At 39.1% G+C, this 25,000-nt stretch overlaps 3 protein-coding genes across 9 annotated transcripts in view; 2 read left to right on the top strand and 1 right to left on the bottom strand.

The window, feature by feature from the left end:
* LOC122975578 (echinoderm microtubule-associated protein-like 6) overlaps window positions 1-10,894 on the bottom strand; it is a 48,473-nt gene extending 37,579 nt beyond the window's left edge. For 5 of the 7 annotated variants that reach the window (XM_044344091.1, XM_044344088.1, XM_044344114.1 and 2 more), the window contains exons 1-2: window positions 8,643-10,894; window positions 1,935-2,094 (exon numbers count right to left, since the gene is read on the bottom strand). In XM_044344091.1, the coding sequence (XP_044200026.1) occupies window positions 1,935-2,094; window positions 8,643-8,839 (357 nt within the window). In that variant the 5' untranslated portion in view covers window positions 8,840-10,894. The remainder of the gene's footprint in view (window positions 1-1,934; window positions 2,095-8,642) is intronic. The other 2 variants (XM_044344131.1, XM_044344121.1) reach the window with 1 other exon arrangement.
* Window positions 10,895-13,112: 2,218 nt separating this feature from the next.
* Window positions 13,113-15,124, top strand: LOC122975991 (tripartite motif-containing protein 16-like). The gene has a single exon (XM_044344216.1). The coding sequence runs from the start codon at window positions 13,451-13,453 to the stop codon at window positions 15,122-15,124; it is 1,674 nt and encodes a 557-aa protein (XP_044200151.1). The 5' UTR covers window positions 13,113-13,450.
* Window positions 15,125-20,402: 5,278 nt separating this feature from the next.
* The window catches only part of LOC122975998 (wiskott-Aldrich syndrome protein family member 3-like), a 23,614-nt gene continuing 19,016 nt past the window's right edge, over window positions 20,403-25,000 (top strand). The window contains exon 1 of the mRNA XM_044344237.1: window positions 20,403-20,663. The gene's annotated coding sequence lies outside the window, so the exon portion shown is untranslated. The remainder of the gene's footprint in view (window positions 20,664-25,000) is intronic.

Consider the following 25,000-nt stretch of genomic DNA (forward strand, 5'->3'; position numbering starts at 1 on the left):
AAGTTAAGCTCCGCCCACCACCGACCTTAAAACCACAGGATTGGACGATAGTTTTAATATTTATAGTAATATTAATATTAATAGTTAAAACTGGATTAACATTAATTACAGTTATTAAATGTGTTTGCTGTAGTTTGAGGTGTGTGCGTTCCTCAGGGCAGCGTCCTGGAGCCTCCACACTTTCTAATATACTGTTTTTATGGGCAGACGTTTATTATATTTATAACTTTTTTTTTTTTCAAAAGTTTGTGTTGATGTTATTTTCTGTATCCGTATTTATTTATTTCACAAAAAAAATCAGAATTAAAATTTACACATGCAGTGGGCGGAGCCTACACCCGAGGGAGACGACGGATATTAATACCATAAACATCCCCGTGCTGTGGTTCACTTCTTACACCTGAAAACACCTGAAAAACTCACTAAAGGCCACTAAAGGTATTGTGTTACTATGACAACCACCACCGGCGTTACTGCATATCAAACAGTTTTTAATATAGTGATTTAATACTTTTTACTGCTTCTGCTTTGATATACTTGAAAACATAAAACATCATTACTGTAAACGGCATCTCAATTTAAATTAAAGCTGTGAGCAGCGTTGGTCGGGACCTCGCACGCTGGCCCATCGGGATCAGGACATTTTGCTTTTTAAAAATGAGGGACATTTCTTACAAGTGTGGTGTGCTTTTATTTTGAAAGTTTGATTGACAGGATGAGAGTTTTCTGCAGGGTGAGACATGTCTGTCTCGCTCACACCTGTGTCATCAAAATCATGAAAGTTTTGGGCCCATTCACTTGAATTTCAGTTAGAACATTGAAAACTCTTGACGAGTTTTTGTGTAAAACAAATTATTTTTCCTAATTTTCATCAAGTCTATTTTTAGAAAAGTAAAGACTTTTAACCCACATGACCTGGTTAAAGTGTGATTTGAATGGAGAGTGTGAGTGAACCCACACCTTTTTGAACATTTACTGCTTCCACATAGTTTTAGATACAAACTTCATTTGAACTTTAAATGAGTCACGAGACTTTGACCTACAAATCTTGAATTTACATGTTTTTTCTATCTTTTATTGTTTTTGAGATATTAGAGTGTGAGTTTTAAAGTCTTTTCTTGCTCCTCCTGTGATTTTATAATGAGTGTGTATTGCGGAATGTTTCACAGCACTGAGGGAGTGACATCACCAGGAGCAGTTGGAGAGGAGGATTTTAGAGTACGCTTCTTGTGAAATATCCTCATAAATCCCATGACTTTGGCCAAATCTTACATTAAAAATCATATTTTAGTAGGAAATTTCGTGGCGAATCCATTGATACAGGTTTGAAAGTGGTCAGACTTATAGTTTAGACGTCAGAAGCTTCTGTTTGACATAAAGTTCATGCCCATAGATTGCCTCCCCATTGGTTTACATTGTAAGGGTGATGTGGCACTGCAACTTTCAGGGCTTATAAAATCCAAACCGTTCGAGTTATTACAAAGTTTTTGACAACTTTTTTTCAGCATAGTGTCATAAGTCATGTATTAAAGTGTGAAGCTGATACCATTAACGCCCTCGGAGGAGATAGTGTTTGTTCGGGGGCCAAAATTGGGGCAAAGACTTATTTTGAAAGGCTAATTGTGGACTTCCTGTTGGATTTAGGTCAGGGGTGTCAGTGTATGAGTCCTAGGTCTCGGTTCGTACTGTAAACAGTAGTCTTCTGCCTTCTGGGCTCGGTCCCTAAATAATGACGTCTGTAGAATGACAGTAACCTTGCAGCATCCTGGTCGTCCTCCAGACCACCAAAGCGTCTCAACCGTCTCATTATTTGTGTAAAATTGTTTGGCTGCTTTAAAAAAAAAAAATTACCATGTACTGAAATTAATGAAATTATAAATAATAAATTGTATTCTTTGAGTTCATGACATCATCATGAGGGGGCGTGGTCTCACCTGTCCGTCCGAGTCGAAGGCCAGACAGGCCACGCCGTGCGTGTGGACGTCCCGCAGGATGGAGACGGTCTGCATGGCGTAGGTGTCCCAGATACAGATGTACGGGTCCTTCCCCACCTGACCCGTCGCCACCTGGATCTTATCTGGATGGATCGCCAGACTGAGAGACAGAAACGACAGCGACTCAGCTGCCAATCACACGGAAACTGAGACAATTTACCAGAAAACTGCATCATGCAACTCAACGTTAGCATCACTTTAAAGCCACAGTTATGAACAGAGAAAACTGCATTCACAACTTTTATATTTGCACTTTTTCAATAATCTGCTGCTTTCCTTGATGTTTTCAGTCTCATTATAGTTGTGCGACAAATTCATTTCTTTGTTTGTCTCTTGCGTGTTGGCGGGAAACTCTGCAGGACATTTTGTGGTTTTGATCATATTTTAGCCAGAATCTTTTCTCTTCCCTTCATTTTCTCCATTTTCCTTTTGGAGGCTTAAATAAACAATATGTCATTTCTGCTGCTGGGTCTGTCAATCAAAACAACGACAAAACAAGGAGTTTGATGATGTCATGAAGTGGCGAGGGATCATGGGAGTTCTCCTGGTTCAGATGGTTCAGAGGTCTCCTCCACACTCGCTGATTAAAACCAGTAAAAACACTGAATAAGGCAGTTTCACAATAAAAGTCAATGTTTCTCTGACGCTGTTCGGTGGTCTCAGGACGTCCGGTAGCGGCTGTTAGCCGAGGTGACAACTAAAGATCCAGACGTTCGATGACTGAAATCCTTCATCTGGTTAAAAATAGTTAAAAATGACCAAGATCTAAAAAGTTTATCATAAAAATGTGGCTTAAAACTGAATAAAAGTCGATTCACAACACTGACGCCTGCACAAAGGAGACCAGATGAAACGGACCGTTACCTTGATTTCTCTGTTTGAACATTGTTGGATGATGTAAGTACACAACTCAACAACATATATGACAGAGGTCCAGTTGGTTTTAGATTGATTACAACGACAGAAAACATTATTGATAACAAGCTGGATGGAAGATATATAAAGAACCCTGAAGGTCTCGGGCATGTCGTTTCTACCTGAACGTCCACACACTGATCTCTCTCACACTCGGAGTCTTCATACGTCTTTGTCTCGACCCCATAAATGGTACAAACGTGGATCCAGACTGAGGGTCCAAACACCCACACTTGTGGTTTTTGTCATTTGGCAAAAGCAACTTCCAAGTGAGGTGAGACAATCGAGCGTTAGAGTCTCTGTGGTAGAAGCAGGTATAAGTACGATGAGAAAGAGCGCTAAACAGAATATATATATATAGATATAAACTAAGAAACAACAGGAGGTAGACAAGTGCAGAAGAAATAAGCAACAAGAAGGAAGTGCAACGTTGAACTTGTGGTATTTGCAGTAGTCCAGTGTCTTCGTCTGAGGACCTGTTGAGTCATCAGAACTCACTGGGACTCTGATTAAAACCACCTCGTGTCCCACAGAGTCTCTGTCCTCCAACACCTGATCGTCTCGCCTCACCTGTAAGTCACTTCTGCCAAATGTAAACATAATGAGGACAAATACTCTACATAATACGATCCAGCTCGGATGAGGAGAAATAAAAACATATGTAGAAGTTTGCAGGTTTACGGCACATAAAAGAGACAAAATGTTATTAAAGGTTTCTGTCTGATAATGGAACATATTTCTCAAAACTTTGATAATGAATATGATATTTAATATTCATCTTGACAGTGTTACATAGAAAATATATTCAAAAACAGAAAGAATAAAAATAGAGCAGTACAGCTGTAATGTATCTTCCCTCCAGCGGGGGGCAGCACTGAGCTCTCTGCTGACTCGCAGGACCATGTTTGTCCAACTAAATCAGGTTTTTGATACTTTACATGAAGCTGACATCAGCTGAGCGCTGAGCTTGACGTGTTTTCAACTTCCTGTGTCAGCAGTAAAACATGAGTGTGACCGGCTGACGATGTGATTGGCTGAGGAAGCGTTTCACACATCAGGGGTTTTTTTGTTTCTGTGGAGGAAACACTGAATATTTGTTTGGAGGGTAAACGCTAAATGTCCATCACTGACAGAGAGAGATGCATTCTGGGTAAATAAGGAGGAGATGTATCATGTTTTTATAAACCAGCTGATCATGTGTTTAAAGTCTTTTACTTATTTCAAACGAGTGATTTACTAAATGAGGTTTCACCATTAAAACATCAGCAATGAGCACTTTAATCATATGTAAATCAGTTCCTGGGACCGACCAATCAGAAGCAGAGCTGGAAGGTAACTGACTACATTTACTCAAGTACTGTATTTAAGTACAGTTTTGAGGTATTTGTACTTGAGTATTTCCATGTGATGCTACTTTATACTTCCACTCCACTACATTTATCAGCTGATTCATCTCATCGTCAGCGTTTTCCCTCCGACTGTCGGCTCCCATCAGGCCGCAGGATTAAACCCCTCCCCCTACTTCCTGCCTCCGTCTGTCAGCAGCGGCGTGTTCGGCTGGTTTACGGTGAACAGTTAAAGGAACGTTCTGCTGACGTTCACTGAAACTGCAGACTGTCACTCTGAGCCGCAGCTTGTTTTTAATTTCCTTCGTTTCTAGTTTTCTGTCAGAGTCAAACCAGAACTTCTGAATTCTGCTCCAGAAGTAACGAACCTCATTAAAAAGCTCATTAACATGTAACTCTGCTAATCAGTATGAATCCTCAGATCAGAAGCTTCTCAACAGTACAAAGAAAAACATTTAAAAAAGCATCTAACATCGTTGTTCATTCAATATCTGTGTGTGATTTAAAGAACATCATTTCCCATAAGTCCTAGAGGTTTGCAGGCTGAACGTCACAGCTGGACAGAGGAGACGAGTCCATGATGGCGGTGAGTTCAGACTGTCTGTAAAACAGCAGCACAGACAGACGTCTGGGAGCTGTAGTTCTTTTAATGGGAGCTGTAGTTCTTTTAATGGGAGCTGTAGGTCTTTTAATGGGAGCTGTAGTTCTTTTAATGGGAGCTGTAGTTCTTTTAATGGGAGCTGTAGTTCTTTTAATGGGAGCTGTAGGTCTTTTAATGGGAGCTGTAGTTCTTTTAATGGGAGCTGTAGTTCTTTTAATGGGAGCTGTAGGTCTTTTAATGGGAGCTGTAGTTCTTTTAATGGGAGCTGTAGTTCTTTTAATGGGAGCTGTAGGTCTTTTAATGGGAGCTGTAGTTCTTTTAATGGGAGCTGTAGTTCTTTAAATGGGAGCTGTAGTTCTTTTAATGGGAGCTGTAGTTCTTTTAATGGGAGCTGTAGTGCTTTCTATTTAACTTTGTTAAAATCACCAGTGTCGCCTATGTAGTCTATATGGTCTATGTAGTCTATATAGTCTATGTAGTCTATGTAGTCTATATAGTCTATGTAGTCCATATGGTCTATATAGTCTATGTAGTCTATATAGTCTATATAGTCTATGTAGTCTATATGGTCTATATAGTCTATGTAGTCTATATAGTCTATGTAGTCTATATGGTCTATATAGTCTATATATGTAGTCTATATAGTCTATGTAGTCTATGTAGTCTATATAGTCTATGTAGTCTATATGGTCTATATAGTCTATGTAGTCTATATAGTCTATGTAGTCTATGTAGTCTATATAGTCTATGTAGTCTATATAGTCTATGTAGTCTATATGGTCTATATAGTCTATGTAGTCTATATAGTCTATATAGTCTATGTAGTCTATATGGTCTATATAGTCTATGTAGTCTATATAGTCTATGTAGTCTATATGGTCTATATAGTCTATATATGTAGTCTATATAGTCTATGTAGTCTATGTAGTCTATATAGTCTATATATGTAGTATATATAGTCTATATAGTCTATGTAGTCTATGTAGTCTATATAGTCTATGTAGTCTATATAGTCTATGTAGTCTATGTAGTCTATATAGTCTATGTAGTCTATATAGTCTATGTAGTCTATATGGTCTATATAGTCTATGTAGTCTATATAGTCTATGTAGTCTATATGGTCTATATAGTCTATATATGTAGTCTATATAGTCTATGTAGTCTATGTAGTCTATATGGTCTATATAGTCTATATATGTAGTCTATATAGTCTATGTAGTCTATGTAGTCTATATGGTCTATATAGTCTATATATGTAGTCTATATAGTCTATATATTCTATGTAGTCTATATAGTCTATATATGTAGTCTATGTAGTCTATATAGTCTATATGGTCTATATATTCTATATAGTCTATATGGTCTATATGGTCTATATAGTCTATGTAGTCTATATAGTGCTTTTTCCTGATGCTGATCTCTTCATAAGCAGGTTTTACAGTCTTTGTTTGATGTCTCTGAGCTCTGGTTGATGTTCAGATTAAATTGTATGAATATCGGTGCAGATTGTGTTAACAGAGCAGGTTTTATTTCATTTAAAACATGAAGCTGCAGCTGAAACAGTCCTGCAGTGTCTGAAATAAAGAATCAAGTGAACAGTTGAATTCTCAGGTGGTAAAATGAAACTGGACGCAGCTGCAGAGGAAACAGGGATGTTTTCTGGTTTCTGGTTTTGAGCCACCAGACTGAAGTGGGTCAGAGAGAGACCTGCAGGTGAGCCTGCAGCCACATCTGGAACATCTGTCAGAGAGTGTGTGTGTATCGCAGCTACATCTTTTGTTTCCATGGAAACGGACTTTCAATCAGCCATGTGATTATGAATGTCAACAGTCTGATACAAACATCAGTAGCTGTGGTAACACGCACACATTTCATTCTGATTAAAGTGTTTACATGGATGTGATCTAATACGCTCTGGTGTTTACACGCGTCGGCGCGTTTAATCAGAACAGCTGTGTGACAACAGTGATGAATACATCAGGGTCATATGTCAAAATGCTCCTGCAGGCCACCGTCAGCCCAACAACGGGTAGGGGATGAATATATCTACTCCAACCGGAGGGAAACAATCAGATTAAGCATTTACATGATTATTAGGCTCTAATATTTTCCTATTGAACGGATAATCAAAGGTTTACATCACCATCCTCAACCTGATTGAACATTCCTTCTGATCAGGCCGGATGAGGTGCTTACATGAGGCATTTTTGTTGTGATTGGGCGATTATTCCCATCATTAGTGTAATATTAGCGTCCATGTAAACGCAGCCATGGACTCACTAACGTGAGAACATATCAAACAGAAACATAACGTGTGACACTAAACAGTAGAAAAGACTTAAACTTGCTGTATGAATGAATTATTGTGTCATGATTAGTTCATTGATGTTTCTGTGAAACGACTCAAATATGGGTTTGTGCTGAAGTTCTTTAAGAAATTTATAATGTAGCACAAAGTCAGAGGTTGGATCAATCTGCTGATTTTCTATCTTTGTCTTCATGTTTGGATCCAAACTTACAATGAACTGATCTACTAACCAGTACTGTGTTTGTATCAAAGCTGATATATCTGATTAAAAACCCGCTGCTCTGGGTCACATGTTCCTTCATCATGTTAGTTTGTTTAGAAACGTTCCAGAGACTAATAACAGCATCATGTTTTCAGTCTCCAGAGAGTAGTTCTGTGTAAGGCAGACGCTACTGAGCATGTGCAGGAACACGGTTCTGTTAACAGTTTCACCAGCTTGTTGTGCTGCAGATCCCTTTAAAGTCGTCCTCTCAGAAACATGTTTCTTCTTCTTCTTCCTTCAGCTGGATGTTTGTTTTCATTCATCTGCTGAAGGAGGAAAGTTTCTCTGAGCTCACTGAACATCTCAGTTTAAGAGGCGGAACTACGAGCAGGATTAGTGACATCACAACTAGTTTGGAGCCAATCACGGTCCGGTATCAACGTACACAGTGTGATGTGGAGACTTGAAGCCTTCAGTTCACAAACACTGAGATGAACTTTACAGTGACGGAGGAAACAGCTGGTGTCCAGCAGGAAAACTGTTGACATCAACAATATTTACAGACGAAGAGGAGATGATGTTTTTAACATTTTTATGGAAAAACCGTGTCAGACTCAAATTAATATTGAAGGTATTTTATGAATCTTAAAACATGTCTGGAGGATCTTTAAGATTCTTTCGCGTGCGCCACGTGAGAGACAGATTTAAATAGAGGTCATCAGTCTTGTATATATCTTGTATATATTATATCTGTTACTAACGGGTCGACGTTTGTTCTCAGTCCAGTGTGATGTGATGTCGCTGGTATCAGAAATCCTGCTCCTAGTCTAGTTGATCTCTTGAACTTGTTTCTATCTGAGGGCTGCTCACTGACCTCTGGGGCCAGTTAGAGATCTTTAAGCCTGCTGCCTCACAAACTGGATCATGAGGAACCTGGAGGATTATCATCTAGGACCACATCTGTCTGTCGGCACGTCTGACGGTTTATAAAAGTGTCTGACTGTGTTTCATCTGTAGATGAACAACACAAATACAACAGAATCTGTTTATGTGACGATGTTTCATTCTTCCTTTACGTCTCTGTTTCGAGATGAAGATCAAACCGATGACAAAACTCTGAAAGTTAAATTAGTTCAGTTTTAGTTTGGACTTCATTCGGTAACTATGGCGACGTGTTTAGTTTCAAACTTCAGCGATGAAGCGTTTTGATTTGATGAAATGATGAAAACTCTGCAGATGTTCTCCAGACAGAAACTAAACCCCGCCCCCTCCTTACCTGATGATGTCATCATTGTGACCCAGGTAGAACTTCTGGGTGTGTTCCCGGGTGTTGTAGACCACGCCCACCCCGGCCACGAAGTACACCACCTCTTTCCCGGCGGTGTAGTACAGGTTGTTGCGACACTGGTGACCTCTGTAGCCGTGGATCCACTCCAGCCTCAGCTGGCAGCGCGGCGCCGTCTTATCCGACATGGCGGCTCAGACTCGACGTTAAAACTCCACGAAGAAAGAAAAACAAACGTCTGACAGCATCTGCTACGAAAACATAGAAACAGTCCGAACAGAGTCCGTCACGGTCTGATCCTCGGGCTGATGGGAGCTGTAGTCCATGTGCAACATCCAACTACACTTCCCATAATTCCAACCTGCAGTTTAGCGCCTGCTAGCTGATGTTAGCGAAGTCGCCCAAACTCAGCAGAAGTTCTTGTTTCTAACTGGTGATGAAGCCGAAGATTCATGGACAAAAGTTTTAATTTTTACTTTCTGTCACTTTTTCACAGTTAAAATAATAAACAGGACACATTAAGGCTGAAGTTTATATATTTATGTGTAAGTTTCAGCGCTACAGGACTCTAGTTTGTGCTACATCAGGTAGTTTTAACGTTAATGACTGAAGCAGTTTTTAATCTGCAGGTTTTACTTTTAAGGAGGACGAGGAGCGTTCAGAGCCGACGGCAGGACGATAATCTGATGGAAACTCAGGATTATTTCTACTAAAATTAATCTTATTGTAGGTTTTAGAGTCGGTCAGGATGGTTGTTCAAACCAGAGTCTGAACTAAAACATATCAGATATTTTAGCCTCTAAGCATCCAAACACAAAGTTGTCACACGTCTACGAAATTTAGTCAGATGCAAAAATGAATGTTTTGATCGGACGTCATAATGAAATGTCTCCATTCTGTCTATCATTGATGACACGAGCAGATACCAGCTGATCAGCTGATCAGATTATTTAAACAAACCTCATGAAATTAAACTATAACTGTCCTAAAAAACATGCGAGAGGATGTTTGTACTGTTATTTCATCACTTTATAGATAAAAACATGGAGTCGACCTGAAGCTCAGAACAGGTTTCGTTTCACTAGATTTGGAGTTTTGTTAGAAAAATCACATATAAAACCTTATCAGGCCTTATTAATCTCTACAAATTCTCACAACAACCCAACAAAATATGTTTAGTTGAGGGAATGTTCTGAGAACGTTTTAGTGAGGTTATGAGATCGTTGCTAATGTTTCACTGTTTTATTAAAATATCTAAAACGTGTCGGAGATGTTCCTCTCAGGTTCTTAAAGCTCTGCTGACAGTTTGTTACAGTAGATTTAATTACAGTTAAAGTCACTATAAACGTATATTCTAGTGTTTTATAACCTCAGACAGGTTTTCAGGAGATTGTTTAAAGTTTCTGCATAGTTCGAGGGAGAAAAATATATAAATGCACCTGATATTTTAAATATTTGAACCCAAAACAAGCGTTCTTAAGTTTGTGAGGTTCTTACTAACGTTTCAAACTGTTTCATTAAAAGATGTGGTTCCTCTGTTCTGGTTCAAGGAACCTGCAGGAACACTTTAACAAGAGGAACCTGCTGAGAACGTTTTCTGGAACCCGAACAGGAACATTCCCAGAATTATTATGATGGTTTCAACAAATATCAGCAAATATTGAAGATAACAGAACGGTTTCAGGTGGAAGGTCACCATGAAAAATTAAATAAATAATGTGTGACAGCAGCCGACTGTAGATATTAAAATGAGCTTTCAGTGTGGAGACATCACAGGCTGCATATAATAATAATAATAATAATAATATATACAGTCTGTGGGAGACATGATGTAATCTCTGTTATTCTGACCGAGCTCCATTTATTCTGAATTTAAGGTAATTCCACAAACGGAGGCAGAAATGACAGAAAATCCCTCCGCTGACTCCTGCCGCCGTCTGTTCGCTGCTTCACTGGAAATCCGCAGATTATAGCGCCGATTTATCCCCGTCAACCCGCATCCGAACCCCGCATCCGAACCCCGCAGAGAACCCCGCATCCGAACCCCGCAGAGAACCCGGCAGAGAAGCGAGCTCCAGCGCGTCCACCCCGGCTGCTGCCGCTCCTGCAGGCCGGCGGGGAGGCGCTTCCACCCGGCAGAGACCCGCAGCAGCTCCGCGGCTCGCAGACAGCCCGGAGGAACGGAACGACGACGGAGAGGCTGGATGTTAACGGAGAACCAGGATCACCGTCAACCGTAATCCGCTCAGATTATACACGAGCACTTCCTGTCGGTAACTTCACAATAAAATACTGACTGCCAGAGACTTTTATTTATTTATTTATTTTTTTATTTTATTTTCCTTTTTTTTTTTATTTTATATTCCCTGCATAACTTATAATATGCAGGGAATATGTGAAAAATAATTTATAATTTTTAAAATATATGAAACTGTTTTAACCTTTGAACAGAAGAAACTTCATTGTATCTATAAATGTCTTTAAATTATATTTAAAATCCCTGAAAATTATAATTAATCATAAAGCTCAAAAACTTTTCCTTGCACTTTAATTATTGTTTTCATTCTTTTTATTAGTATATATTATATATTATAATATATTACTATTTTATTTATTATTTTCTCTTCTACGTTATTTTTTATTTGTGGTAGTTTAAAAGAAGACTTTAACAGCTCTAACTTTGTTTAACTATTGTAATTAAAGTTTTGGTTCATTTTCACTTCATTTCCAACAAAAACAGTTTTTTCCCGCCTTTTCTCACAGTTTCTAAACGACCATCACACTTGCTGTAAGGTCGTCTGTTGATCTCCTGCATCATAACTGACACATGTTAAAAACACATCATACAGCAATTATTTTGTTGTGACTCAAATGATGTACTGTGTGCTTTTTTTCTACACTTCCGGTGTTTTTCGCGCGAACCTGCGACAGCTTCGCTCATCTCTCGGAGCGGCAGGTCAGGCGCGGTCAGCGCGTCACTCTGCGCTCAGGAGCCCGCAGTGCATGATGGGGGTTGTAGTGTTTCAGCTGCTGGTGAGAACAGGTGGGACAGATAACACGCAAATAACATGAATTAAACTGGAATAAAAGAATAAAGGCTGGATTAGAGTGAAGTGGAACTCCTCACGTGTATCTATTCTAACACGCTGAACAAAAGGACCAATTAAAGCTGAGGTGTTGATCAATGCTGCTGATTGTTATCAGATTGTGTTTATGATAAATTAATGCATCAAAATGCGCTACAATATGAAAACGTGAATGATCAAAATATGAAGTTAGTCCGTCGATTTTTTTATTGTCCCAATTTAGAAAATAAGGTTTAAAATGTGGGACAGTCATATATGTTCTTTAATTGGTGAAAAATACATTTAGGCACATTTATCAAAGTGACTTTCCTGCAGAATTCTGCAGAAATTGCGATACAAGCGATGTTCTATTTGCTCTTTTTGTGGTAAATTGCAAGCAAAGGAAAATAACGTTTGAACTGCTAGCAATGAAGAGTCATATGTAATGACTTCCTGGATAAAAAGCATCCTGCATATTTCAGCTCTAATGTTTAATGTATTTTCTGAACATGAGAACCATGAAGACTCAAAGTTCTATAAAACAGAAAAATTGTACTTGAGTTTATAAGATTCTTCTTTTAAAAAAGAGACATAATATATAGCAGGTATTCAGTAGACAGACAGCGCCCACAACTCTCCGCAGCAGAGCAGATGACTGATGTTCAGATACCTGTGATTGTACCTGAGCACGTGCACACACAGTCCAGCAACACGTCCTCGTGCCTCTGGTCCTCCAGTTTATCCACCGCAGCAGTTCGCCAGCAGAGGGCAGCGGAGGAGACCACAAGAAGCCATTTTGTTTTGTTTTTTTATTCCCATCCCTCTCTGATGTGAGTTGTTTCCGTCCTTACGGGATTTCTAGGTTTGTAGTTTCCTTTAGATGTTGATCTTTCTATCATCACTGTGTTTTAAGATTTAAGGTTTAGAAATCTGATATATTAATCTGGATCACAGTGTTACTGAGATCTGATTTGCTGCTACTTAAATCTCCTAAAATTACAGTTTGTAAATTGATGGTTTATATATTCTTTATTATCTGCCTATTTATTTATGAGTTGATATATTTATAAGCCTTTATTAAATAAACTTTCACCTCAACATGAGCACCAAATAAAATCAGTCAATAATTCCATTAAAATAAATCAATATATAAACATAATCAGCCACAGACCTTCATTCAGCTGCTTTACTTTAGTTTTCCCTCCTTTACATCAACTTAAAACAACTTACAGTTTTATTCACAGCGTTCAGGTTTATAATCTTAGTTTGTGTTAACAGCTACTGAAGTTCCAGTGGAGCACAGTGTGTTTGAAGCAGGTTTTATTTCACGTTGATGCTTTAATGTGAAACGTTTCCTTCACAATGATCAATAAAGCTTTAATACTGTACCGATAGGATGAAAATAAACAGTCATCTCAGATCCCAAAAAACACTTTGGCACCAGGAAGCAGAGCTGAGCTACAAAACAGGGTGAAACACACAGTATCTCTTTAAAACTTAACCCCTCCCTCTCCTTCCTGCTCTCAAACACAACAAGCTCCACTCTGTCCTCATATTTCCTGGTTCCCTCCCCTTCAGATCTACAGTTTGCAGATGGGTGGAACCAACATGTAGTGCAGTATAAGAGCTGCAGGCTGAATTCACTGCAGAGACACATGTTGTTAGATCAGAGCTCAAAGTTGTTTCACTTCTCAGGAAGCGAAACTCAGACAGTCGTTGCCACTGAGAGCTGAAATGGAGCAGAAAGGAGTCCAGCTGGACCGAGAAACCTTCTCTTGTTCGATCTGTCTGGATCTACTGAAGGATCCGGTGACTATTCCCTGTGGACACAGCTACTGCATGAACTGTATTAAAGGCTTCTGGGATGGAGAGGATGAGAGGAAGATCTACAGCTGCCCTCAGTGCAGACAGACCTTCGCACCGAGGCCTGTCCTGGTGAAAAACACCATGTTAGCAGCTTTAGTGGAGCAGCTGAAGAAGACTGGACTCCAAGCTGCTCCTGCTGATCACTGCTATGCTGGACCTGAAGATGTGGCCTGTGATGTCTGCACTGGGAGGAAGCTGAAAGCCCTCAAGTCCTGTCTGCAGTGTCTCGTCTCTTACTGTGAGAAACATCTCCAGCCTCACTTTGAATCAACTAAATTTAAGAAACACAAGCTGGTCGACCCCTCGGAGAAGCTCCAGGAGAACATCTGCTCTCGTCATGATGAGGTGATGAAGATGTTCTGCCGTACTGATCAGCAGAGTATCTGTTATCTCTGCTCTGTGGATGAACATAAAGGCCACGACACAGTCTCAGCTGCAGCAGAAAGGACTGAGAGGCAGAGAGAGCTCGAGGTGAGTCGACAAAACATCCAGCAGAGAATCCAGGACAGAGAGAAAGATGTGAAGCTGCTTCAACAGGAGGTGGAGGCCGTCAGTCGCTCTGCTGATAAAGCAGTGGAGGACAGTGAGAAGATCTTCACTGAGCTGATCCGTCTCATCCAGAAAAGAAGCTCTGATGTGAAGCAGCAGATCAGATCCCAGCAGGAAACTGAAGTGAGTCGAGTCAAAGAGCTTCAGGAGAAGCTGGAGCAGGAGATCACTGAGCTGAAGAGGAAAGACGCTGAACTGAAGCAGCTCTCACACACAGAGGATCACAACCAGTTTCTACACAACTACCCCTCACTGTCACAACTCAGTGCATCTACAGACTCATCCAGCATCAATATCCGTCCTCTGAGATACTTTGAGGATGTGACAGCAGCTGTGTCAGAGCTCAGAGATCAACTACAGGACATCCTGACGGAGAAATGGACAAACATCTCACTGACAGTGACTGACGTGGACGTTTTACTGTCAGAACCAGAACCCAAGACCAGAACTGGATTCTTAAGATATTCACGTGAAATCACTCTGGATCCAAACACAGCAAACACACTGCTGTTATTATCTGATGGGAACAGAAAAGCAGAACGAACGAGTCAAATACACTCATATTCTAGTCACCCAGACAGATTCACTGCATGGAGTCAGGTCCTGAGTAAAGAGAGTCTGACTGGACGTTGTTACTGGGAGGTGGAGTGGGGAGGGGGAAGAGTTGGTGTAGCAGTCTCATACAAGGATATCAGCAGAGACGGAGGCTCAAATGAATGTAGATTTGGACTCAATGACAAATCTTGGGTGTTATATTGTGGCACTAACGGTTCTACATTTTTCTTCAACAGTATCTCAACTCCCGTCTCAGGTCCTGTTTCCTCCAGAGTAGGAGTGTACCTGGATCACAGAGCAGGTATTCTGTCCTTCTACAGCGTCTCTGAAACCATGACTCTCCTCCACAGAGTCCAGACCACATTCACTCAGCCTCTCTATGCTGGACTTTATCTTTATTATGTTGGAGACACAGCTGAGTTGTGTAAACTCAAATAGACAGAAGTCATTTCAGACTTCATGTGTCAGATTCTGTTGTAATTCTTCATGTTTTTGTCTCCATTGTTTCTGAGAGCTCGTTGCTGTGGTGTTTCTGAACTGCACAGAGATCAGCTGTCAATCAAACTGGGATTATCAACACTTTCTTCTTTTCATTTGTTGTTCTGTTGATGTTTTCAGTTTCTTTAAATGTGACTTTTTGCTGTGTGTTTTTATCCATGGAGGCTATCGCTGCTCATGATGACGTCTTTTATCTTCACTGACGCTTCTTCAGATGAAAATATAAACTTCTCTTTGTTCTAAATGTTAGTTTCATGTTTGTATTGATGTATTTGATCTCATCACTTTATAAATTCATAGAGAAACATCCAATCAAACTGTAATTATCATGATAATAATCATTTATTATGTTCTTGTACATTCTGGGTTAAACTAACTGATTGTGTGGATGAAGTGAATCTGAACATGAAATCATTGAACAAGAGTCATTTAACAGACTTTACTGACTGGATGTGTGAACAATCTGAAGCTTTACATAATCAATAAAGATGTTTTTTCAACAGTGAGCAAAGTATTTTCTTCTGTCTTCATCTCAGGATGTCATTCAAAGCTTCTGGAGAAAATGTGAAACTAAAATGAGAGTTTATTTATTTTACTCTGTTTTCTGTCTGATTGGACTAAATATCGTTGGTCATGATCAGCTCGTCTACCAACAGCAGAACATCTGCAGCACATTTTATTTCACACATTTCAACCAATTTCCTTTCATTCATCCATATTTATATATTTATATATTATAAATGTATCAGATTGTTGGTAATTATTAACCAGAGATTTGACAATTTCACACAAATTAAACTTATAATTAAATTCCTGCAGAATAACTCAGCACTGTAAGGATGTTTTAAATAAATGTACTATACAGCAGATGTCGGGCCGATCCATATCTCTGATTGGTTGTTCCGTCATGTGATCAATCAGTACGTCACGTGATAATATTGTTCACACTCAGCCAGAAACTCTTTTACTGTGAAGTTTGAGAGTTTAGTGTCGTTCAGAGTTTGATGAAGTCGAGTTTGTAAAGTTTAAATCCAGACTTGATTAAAACTTCTTGTGACTGATTTTGTTGCTGTGCTGAAGAGTTTTAGTCATTTATATTAATCAGCAGCAAAGAAATGCATCTAAAACAGTGGTGATTAGTTTCCTGACAGCTGTGATTGATTTATTGAACCATCACAGGTAACGTTACTCCACCTTTTCTACTGCAGAAGTCATTCAGGAATCATTTGATCAAAACTCTGCACATATGAGACGCTGAGTTCAGTTCAATCGTAATAAACATCAGAAGGAAACAACATGTTGACTCCAGTTTGAAGCCGTGAAGACGCCGTAATAGATGTTTGCTGAAGTTTACAGTGTTACAGTTTTTACTAAAAAACTCATATTTGAACATCAACACTAAATTAAACACATGTGGACTCCATCAAGTCCAGTCATAATATGATTAAACTATAAACTGAACATATAATTATTCACATCTGGTCACAGAAGTCAGAGAAATCACAGCCTGCAGCATCAAATCTCACTTTCACAAGTTCTGTTTACAACCTGAAAGCTGATGTGAATAATATTTGCAGACTGGAAACTCTTCTCTCCCATCTTTCCCATGTGACCTGAATGCAGCGTCAGTGTTACAGGATGTGACTTCTGTCAACAAACTGACACAGTGTGATATTACAGATATTAAAATCCGTCTTTACTGATGTTGTTTGAAGCTGTTAAAGGCTCAGTGGAGTTTTTACACGTCTTCCTGCAGTGAACATCACAGCAGGTCAACAACTGAAATCTGAAAAATGATGCAGGACACAAGAGGGCGCCTTCATCCTGCTAACCAGGGATGTAGTGGAGGTTAAAGCTCCTCCACTCGGTCTGTCTGCAGTTTTAGTCCAAAACATGTTTTTAAACCAATTAAAACACACCATGATAATAAGAATGCATCCTGTCATTCATCATGGTAAATGGTGTCAAAGTGCTTTAAGTCATTAATTAGTTATTTAGTTAGTTAGATTGTGGAAACGTCTTTGGCTTCATCACATAGTGTTAAAAACAACACAGGACAGCTGATGAGGACAAACAGCATCAACAAACAACATGATTTAAAAAAAAAAAAAAAAACAGTAAAAATGAAATAAAACGGTAGACGGTTCGATGTTTGTCAAATTGGTTTCCAACCTTTTTGTCTTTTGACGTCTTACAAAAAGCAGTGTGTAGTCGGGGTCACATTTCACATGTCTATGAGTTGTTAACAGCTCCACCAAATAGTGATTTTTCCCTCTAAACTTCTCACATGCTTTCATTTCAATAAATGTTCAAATGATCCAATATTTCAGCAAAAATCAAAGATTAGAGAAAAAGTCCAAAAACTGAAAACAGATTTGTGTATCAGAACTTTGTTTTTTCTTCTTTCCTCTCCCATTAATCATCTCACCACCCCTCAGATTTATCTGCTGACCCTTTGGAGGGGCCCGACCCCTAGGTTGGGAACCACTGGACTAAACTAGCTAACTGTATATAAAGTAGTGTAAACTAGCTCCACCTCCAGCAGCTACAACAGTAACATGCTGCTCTAACACTGATGCTTCACTATTAATAATCTAATGATGTCATATATAATAATATATCAGTCAGAGGGACCAAACCACTACTTTTACTGCAATACTTTAACTACATCAAGCTCATAATACTTATGTACTTTTACTGCAATACTTTAACTACATCAAGCTCATAATACTTATGTACTTTTACTGCAATACTTTAACTACATCAAGCTCATAATACTTATGTACTTTTACTGCAGTACTTTAACTACATCAAGCTCATAATACTTATGTACTTTTACTGCAGTACTTTAACTACATCAAGCTCATAATACTTATGTACTTTTACTGCAGTACTTTAACTACATCAAGCTCATAATACTTATGTACTTTTACTGCAGTACTTTAACTACATCAAGCTCATAATACTTATGTACTTTTACTGCAGTACTTTAACTACATCAAGCTCATAATACTTATGTACTTTTACTGCAGTACTTTAACTACATCAAGCTCATAATACTTATGTACTTTTACTGCAGTACTTTAACTACATCAAGCTCATAATACTTATGTACTTTTACTGCAATACTTTAACTACATACGGTTCAGTTCTTACTACTGTAGGATTTGATGGTAAATACAGTATTTTAATGGAACCACAGTTCTGCTTCGTGGAATCAAACCAGTTGGTGCATCTGGTTTCCCAGTTAGTGACTATGTTTAATTTTTGCTAACATTTAACTGGTATAATCCCAGCAAGCGCCTGGCAGACACCAGAGAGCGTTTTCAGGTCGTGTCTTCAGCTGGAAGTTTGAATTACTGTGTTTAACCTTTAACATCCTATGACGCAGGTATCAGGCTTCATCTGACAACTGACATCTTCTAGTTTCTGGAAATGTGTTTGTTTAGCGGCTAAAACACAAACACAACTCCATCAGTCCTCGTCTATAATGAGTCATATATGAATAACAATAATCAGGACCATAAACCTTTAACCTGTATAATATTCCAGACCTTCAGGCCCAACCTGATGGGAGCTGGTTTTCAGTTTGTGGTGTCACTGGTGTCACAGAACCTCTCCAGTTATCTCCAGTTGGCTCATTACAGTGTGATGGTACTGGTTACAGCTGGACCAGTGGATGTTAAAGGGTTAAACATCTGTCTGACAGTGCTAACGCTAGTCCGCTCTGATCTAAACCTTCACCTTGTTCATCTTAGTTAACAACTGAAGTTTATTCAGATATGAAGCCAAGTTCATTAAGATGTTTGCTGCTGAGTGGTTATACTGGTTATACTGGTTATACTGGTTATATTGATTATCTTATGTGTCTCTAAGCTGTAGGTTGCTACAGGTTAGTTTTCCTTCTTGTGTAAAATGTTTCTGTTTATTTCTCTTTCTCTCACTCAGCCTGGATCTATGATGGAGAACATTTGAAGGCAATCTGTTTATTAATGCTTTTATATTTTTAAACAGTAGTTTGTAAAGCAGTTTAGACTCATGACTGAGTTCAGCTTCAGGATATTATAATGAACAGATTTACAAGGTCATGAAACAAACAAACAGGCATATTTAAATATATTTGACATATTTGAAAGCTTTTGAATAAATGTAAAACTGTCTCATTTCCTTTTTTATGTGTTTTTAAATATAAGACACGTTGTTATTTACAGTATATGTCTGCAGTTTATAGTTGTTTTATTAATATGAATAAGAAGAAAACTTTTCAGATGTTGTAACATTTACAGTAAGAAACTGTTGATGTTACTGTAATGGGAAACTGCTGATGACTCAATAAACACACAGAGAGAGCATTGTCAGGTTATGAAATAGTGTAATCAAATAATACAATCAGAAGTATAAAGCATCATAGTTCTGGAGACAAAGATACCACCTAGCTATCTTTACTTTGTCTGAAAGGTTAACCAGTCCCTTAAATACTGCTCGTACAGAATTTAAGACATCTGTTTACTAACCTTACAGGTCAGCAACCCTCAGATAGAAACATCAGTCAAAAGTTCAGCTAACCTAGGAACAGACTTTCTTCACGACCATATATGACAGTACATAAGCACCAAGTAGCATCACTAAATAACACTACTATATTAAATTAAGGACAAACCACACTATCCTCTAAAGCTGATCAGTTTTACACATAAACATCTACATAACTACAGTTTATCTCATCACTGGCTCAGGTAAAGGTATAACAGAATAAACTGAACTGTTAGACACGCAACTGCCTCATCTTACACAGCAAAGAACTAAGTTTAGAACAGACACAGCACACACAAACTAACACTAAACTGAACTGAAACACTGTCTGAAACATGTATGATATATTGAAGAAATACATCAAATGATAACCTGTTATTCAGTTTTCTTTTACATTTCTTTTACACACCAGCAACACTTCCTGCAGGTCGAACACACAGTAAACTTCATATCCTGCAGCAGAGCACCGGCGTCATTTACGGCAATGAACCGTTAAATTACAGTAGTGACACTAAAAAAACGGTAAATTGCGGCAACTACAGCTGCCAGTAGTTTACTGTAGTTTACTGTAGTTTACTGTAGTTTACTGTGTGTAATAGAGTACTTTTACTTTCACTGCAGTAAAGGATCTGAGTACTTCCACTGCTATGTAGTATTATTATATAATCATCATTATTTTCCGTCATCTGTTCATCTGCAGATGTTCAGCGGTTCATGTTTTTAGTTTGAGGCCGAAGTTCTCCGACAGAAGCCGAGCAGCTCCGATGAGGCGTCAGGAGGAGAAGCAGATTGGCTCCCTGCTCCTCCTCCTCCTCCTCCTCCTCCTCCTCCTGCTCCCAGCATCCATCCCCGGTCAGAGGCGGAGGATGAGCCCGCTGCCCGCCGCTCTGTGACGGAGGAGCTTCAGCAGATCACACCGGAGACACCGGAGCGGAACGTCCTCGCGGTGAGTCTGATCGATCTGTTATCGGAAGTGTTATCGATCGGTGTCTCCGCAGCTTCATCCATACAGAAACTGATCAGAGCTGTCAGTCACCCGGCCCGGCGATGACGTCATCCGCGGCCAGACAGGACACACTCTGATGCGCGCGGATCGATAGATCAGCTGATCGATGGATCGATAGTGTCAGCAGGTGTATGAGCAGGCCTGAACACGCACACACGCGCACACACACGCGCACACACACGCTATAAACATTACATCAGGCAGTCCTCATGCGCGTGTGTGTGCGTGTGAGTGTGTGTGTGTGTGCGCGCGCGTGTGTGTGTTTTCATGTGAAATATAATTTTCCACGTGACGTGTGTAAATGTGAATCACGTGTGTAAATGTGAATCATGAGCTGCTCTTTCATGTGATTATTCTGCTTTTATTTACCGAACAGCTGGTTCCCATCATCCCCTTTGACACTCACTGAATGATCAATAACTAATGCTGATCAATAATACTTCTGTTATCACAGTGTGACGTGTTACAGCCAACCAGCTTCAGTTCTAACGCGCTCCTACATCGTCCATGCTGACCCTCGCTGCCCCCAGCAGGTCAATAAAAACACATCACCTGAAATCAATAACAATGATTATTGTATTTTGGAGGTCAGACTCGTCAATGCGAGGCAGCTTCAGGACTGTGAGTCCTGGAGAAGACAGCAGACAGGTTCCTCTGGACGCTGGTGGAGGAACCGGCCAGCAGATGGTTGATGCACCTTCACTCAGGTCTTTGTGGACAACATGGAGGACGTGGTGATGATGATGATGATGATGATGAGGAGGAGGCGGCGGGTTGGACAGTAGTCGGTCTGAAAGACAGAGCGCAGAGTTACTGCGGTATGTAAAGAGCAGCACTAAGAGTCTGATTGGCTGGAGGAACGTGGGTAGAGAGCTCATTGGTCAGTTATGATGACAGCAGAGTTGAGACTGAGGGATCTTGACAGCGTGGGAAAGAGGAAGTGACGGAGAAACAGAACAGAAGGAAACAGCGATGTTCAGCCATGATATCTGCAGGCAGAGTGTGTTAATAGAGAACTTATGATCGAGCTTCATATGATGATATCTGTTAGCGCCTTACTAGCTTCAAGCTAATGTGGGAACGTTCTTCAGATGTGTCTGCATTTAAGTTTTATGCTCAGGTTGAGTTTAGGTTTAGATGAAGAGTCAGGTTAAGTTTAGGTTTAAATTAAGAGTCAGGTTTAGTTTAGGTTCAGGTTAAGAGTCAGGTTAAGTTTAGTTTTAGATTAAGAGTCAGGTTGAGTTTAGGTTTAGATTAAGAGTCAGGTTAAGTTTAGGTTTAGATTAAGAGTCAGGTTAAGTTTAGTTTTAGATTAAGAGTCAGGTTAAGTTTAGGTTTAAATTAAGAGTCAGGTTAAGTTTAGGTTTAGATTAAGAGTCAGGTTAAGTTTAGTTTTAGATTAAGAGTCAGGTTGAGTTTAGGTTTAGATTAAGAGTCAGGTTGAGTTTAGGTTTAGATGAAGAGTCAGGTTAAGTTTAGGTTTAAATTAAGAGTCAGGTTAAGTTTAGGTTTAGATTAAGAGTCAGGTTAAGTTTAGTTTTAGATTAAGAGTCAGGTTAAGTTTAGGTTTAAATTAAGAGTCAGGTTAAGTTTAGGTTTAGATTAAGAGTCAGGTTAAGTTTAGTTTTAGATTAAGAGTCAGGTTAAGTTTAGGTTTAGATTAAGAGTCAGGTTAAGTTTAGTTTTAGATTAAGAGTCAGGTTAAGTTTAGGTTTAAATTAAGAGTCAGGTTAAGTTTAGGTTTAGATTAAGAGTCAGGTTAAGTTTAGTTTTAGATTAAGAGTCAGGTTGAGTTTAGGTTTAGATTAAGAGTCAGGTTGAGTTTAGGTTTAGATGAAGAGTCAGGTTAAGTTTAGGTTTAAATTAAGAGTCAGGTTAAGTTTAGGTTTAGATTAAGAGTCAGGTTAAGTTTAGTTTTAGATTAAGAGTCAGGTTAAGTTTAGGTTTAAATTAAGAGTCAGGTTAAGTTTAGGTTTAGATTAAGAGTCAGGTTAAGTTTAGTTTTAGATTAAGAGTCAGGTTAAGTTTAGGTTTAGATTAAGTTTTGAGTCAGGTTTAGTTTATGTTTAGTTTATGTTTAGATGAAGAGTCAGGTTAAGTTTATGTTCAGGTTAAGTTTATGTTCAGGTTAAGTTTAGGTTCAGGTTAAGTTTATGTTCAGGTTAAGTTTATGTTCAGGTTAAGTTTATGTTCAGGTTAAGTTTAGGTTCAGGTTAAGTTTATGTTCAGGTTAAGTTTAGGTTTAGATTAAGAGTCGGGTTAAGTTTATGTTCAGGTTAAGTTTATGTTCAGGTTAAGTTTAGGTTCAGGTTAAGTTTAGGTTCAGGTTAAGTTTATGTTCAGGTTAAGTTTATGTTCAGGTTAAGTTTATGTTCAGGTTAAGTTTAGGTTTAGATTAAGAGTCAGGTTAAGTTTAGGTTCAGGTTAAGTTTATGTTCAGGTTAAGTTTAGGTTCAGGTTAAGTTTAGGTTTAGGCAGAGTTGGCTGACACATAAGTGAACTAAGCGCCTGCTTAGAGCCCCCAAGGGGTCAAAATATGGGAATCCCCCTTAACTGCAGCCACAGTACTAGGAAACCCCCTTTAGGGGCCCCGTCTCTTTGGCGTCTCTGTGAATCACAGAGCTGCAGTACAAGTTTGTTTGCATCGACTAACGATATGCAAAATAAAGGGATTATCCATCTGGGAGTGAACAAAGAAAGAGACAGAAAGAGGAGGAAGAGAAAAGAAAGCAGGACAGCGGTAACTGGAGCAGATAATGATGAATGAAATGATGATTGATGATAGCAAATAGTAAAGTTAGTTAGCAAAGATGTCATGTAACATGTAGCCTGGCTAACGTTAATGTTTTAGGACTCGGCAACTGATTAAAGTTACGGAAATCAAATGGAATAAATTAAATATATATAAAATAAATATAAATACAATCTAAATATAGTTAAACTATATATACATATATGTAGTTCTCGGCTCCAGGCAAAGTAAAGGCCTGAATATAGACCAGACCGGCACACATACGGGTCCTTCACAGTCATGGTCCCGCCTGTTTTTGGGGGGTAGAAAACCTCAGATCCTGTTAATGCAGTTTGACGTGTGTTTATATGTATTCATTTTGTAATTAACAAACTTTTATTTTATAGACGTGTCTATTAATTATTTTACTACCTTGCCTGAACCTGAGTGTTCATGATACAGGTGACAGGTGTCCAGAAAGTATCCTGTTGGTTTAAGGAGGGACGCCTGTTGTCTAGATGTTGTTTATGTTTATTAATATAACTTTGGTAGATCTACACACTGGATGTCGAGTCCTCACAAAGACAACAGGATCAGTTTGACTGTAAACTGATGCTGCACATAGAGCCTCAGAAAGCAGAGTCCATGTAGTCTACTGTCTGCTCGCAATCCCACAATGCACTGCATCACATCCTCTCGGTGTGAATACGGTCTGTGACTCTGTCAGTGATGATTACAGAGTGTCTGTAGACAGAGGAGAGAGAGCGAGTGAACGAGGGAGGCGTTTCATTCAGACACAGCCGTGTGTGTGTGTGTGTGTGTGTGTGTGTGTGTGTGTGTTTCTCTGCAATCTGAGCATGCTCACGGCATGGAGCGAGCTGGTTTCCATGGCTACCGCTCGTTATGCTGAGCTGTAAACGATGTGGAAGAAAGAAAGTGAAGAAACGCCGAGACTGTTTCAGTGTTTCACTGTAAGAATCTGAACCACAGATCAGTCATCAATAAATAACTAATCAGTCATCAATAAATAACTAATCAGTCATCAATAAATACCTTATCAGTCATCAATAAATACCTAATCAGTCATCAATAAATACCTAATCAACCATCAATAAATACCTAATCAGTAATAAAGAGTACATACAGATGTAACAGTGTATATAGACAGTACTTTAAAGAGTACATACAGATGTAACAGTGTATATAGACAGTACTTTAAAGAGTACATACAGTACTTTAAAGAGTACAAACAGATGTAACAGTGTATACAGTCTGTGGTCACATGTTTCAATTCGGGACTTTGACTTTCATGGAGTTTTTCGTACATTGTTGTACTTTTTACTGAAGTAAAGGATTCGGGTACTTCTTCCATCACTGCTCCAGGTACACACAGAGTACACAGAGTACACAGAGTACACAGGCAGGTGTAAACTCTATAAATGTAAATCGTGCTTCCTGTTGGTCATCACAGCGCAGCCTGCTGGACAAACACCGTCACACATCATGTGACCACAGTAATCTGATTACATCCAGAAAACTATCATTT

Source organism: Thunnus albacares, chromosome 3 (genome assembly GCF_914725855.1).
Source record: "Thunnus albacares chromosome 3, fThuAlb1.1, whole genome shotgun sequence".
Taxonomy (NCBI): domain Eukaryota; kingdom Metazoa; phylum Chordata; class Actinopteri; order Scombriformes; family Scombridae; genus Thunnus; species Thunnus albacares.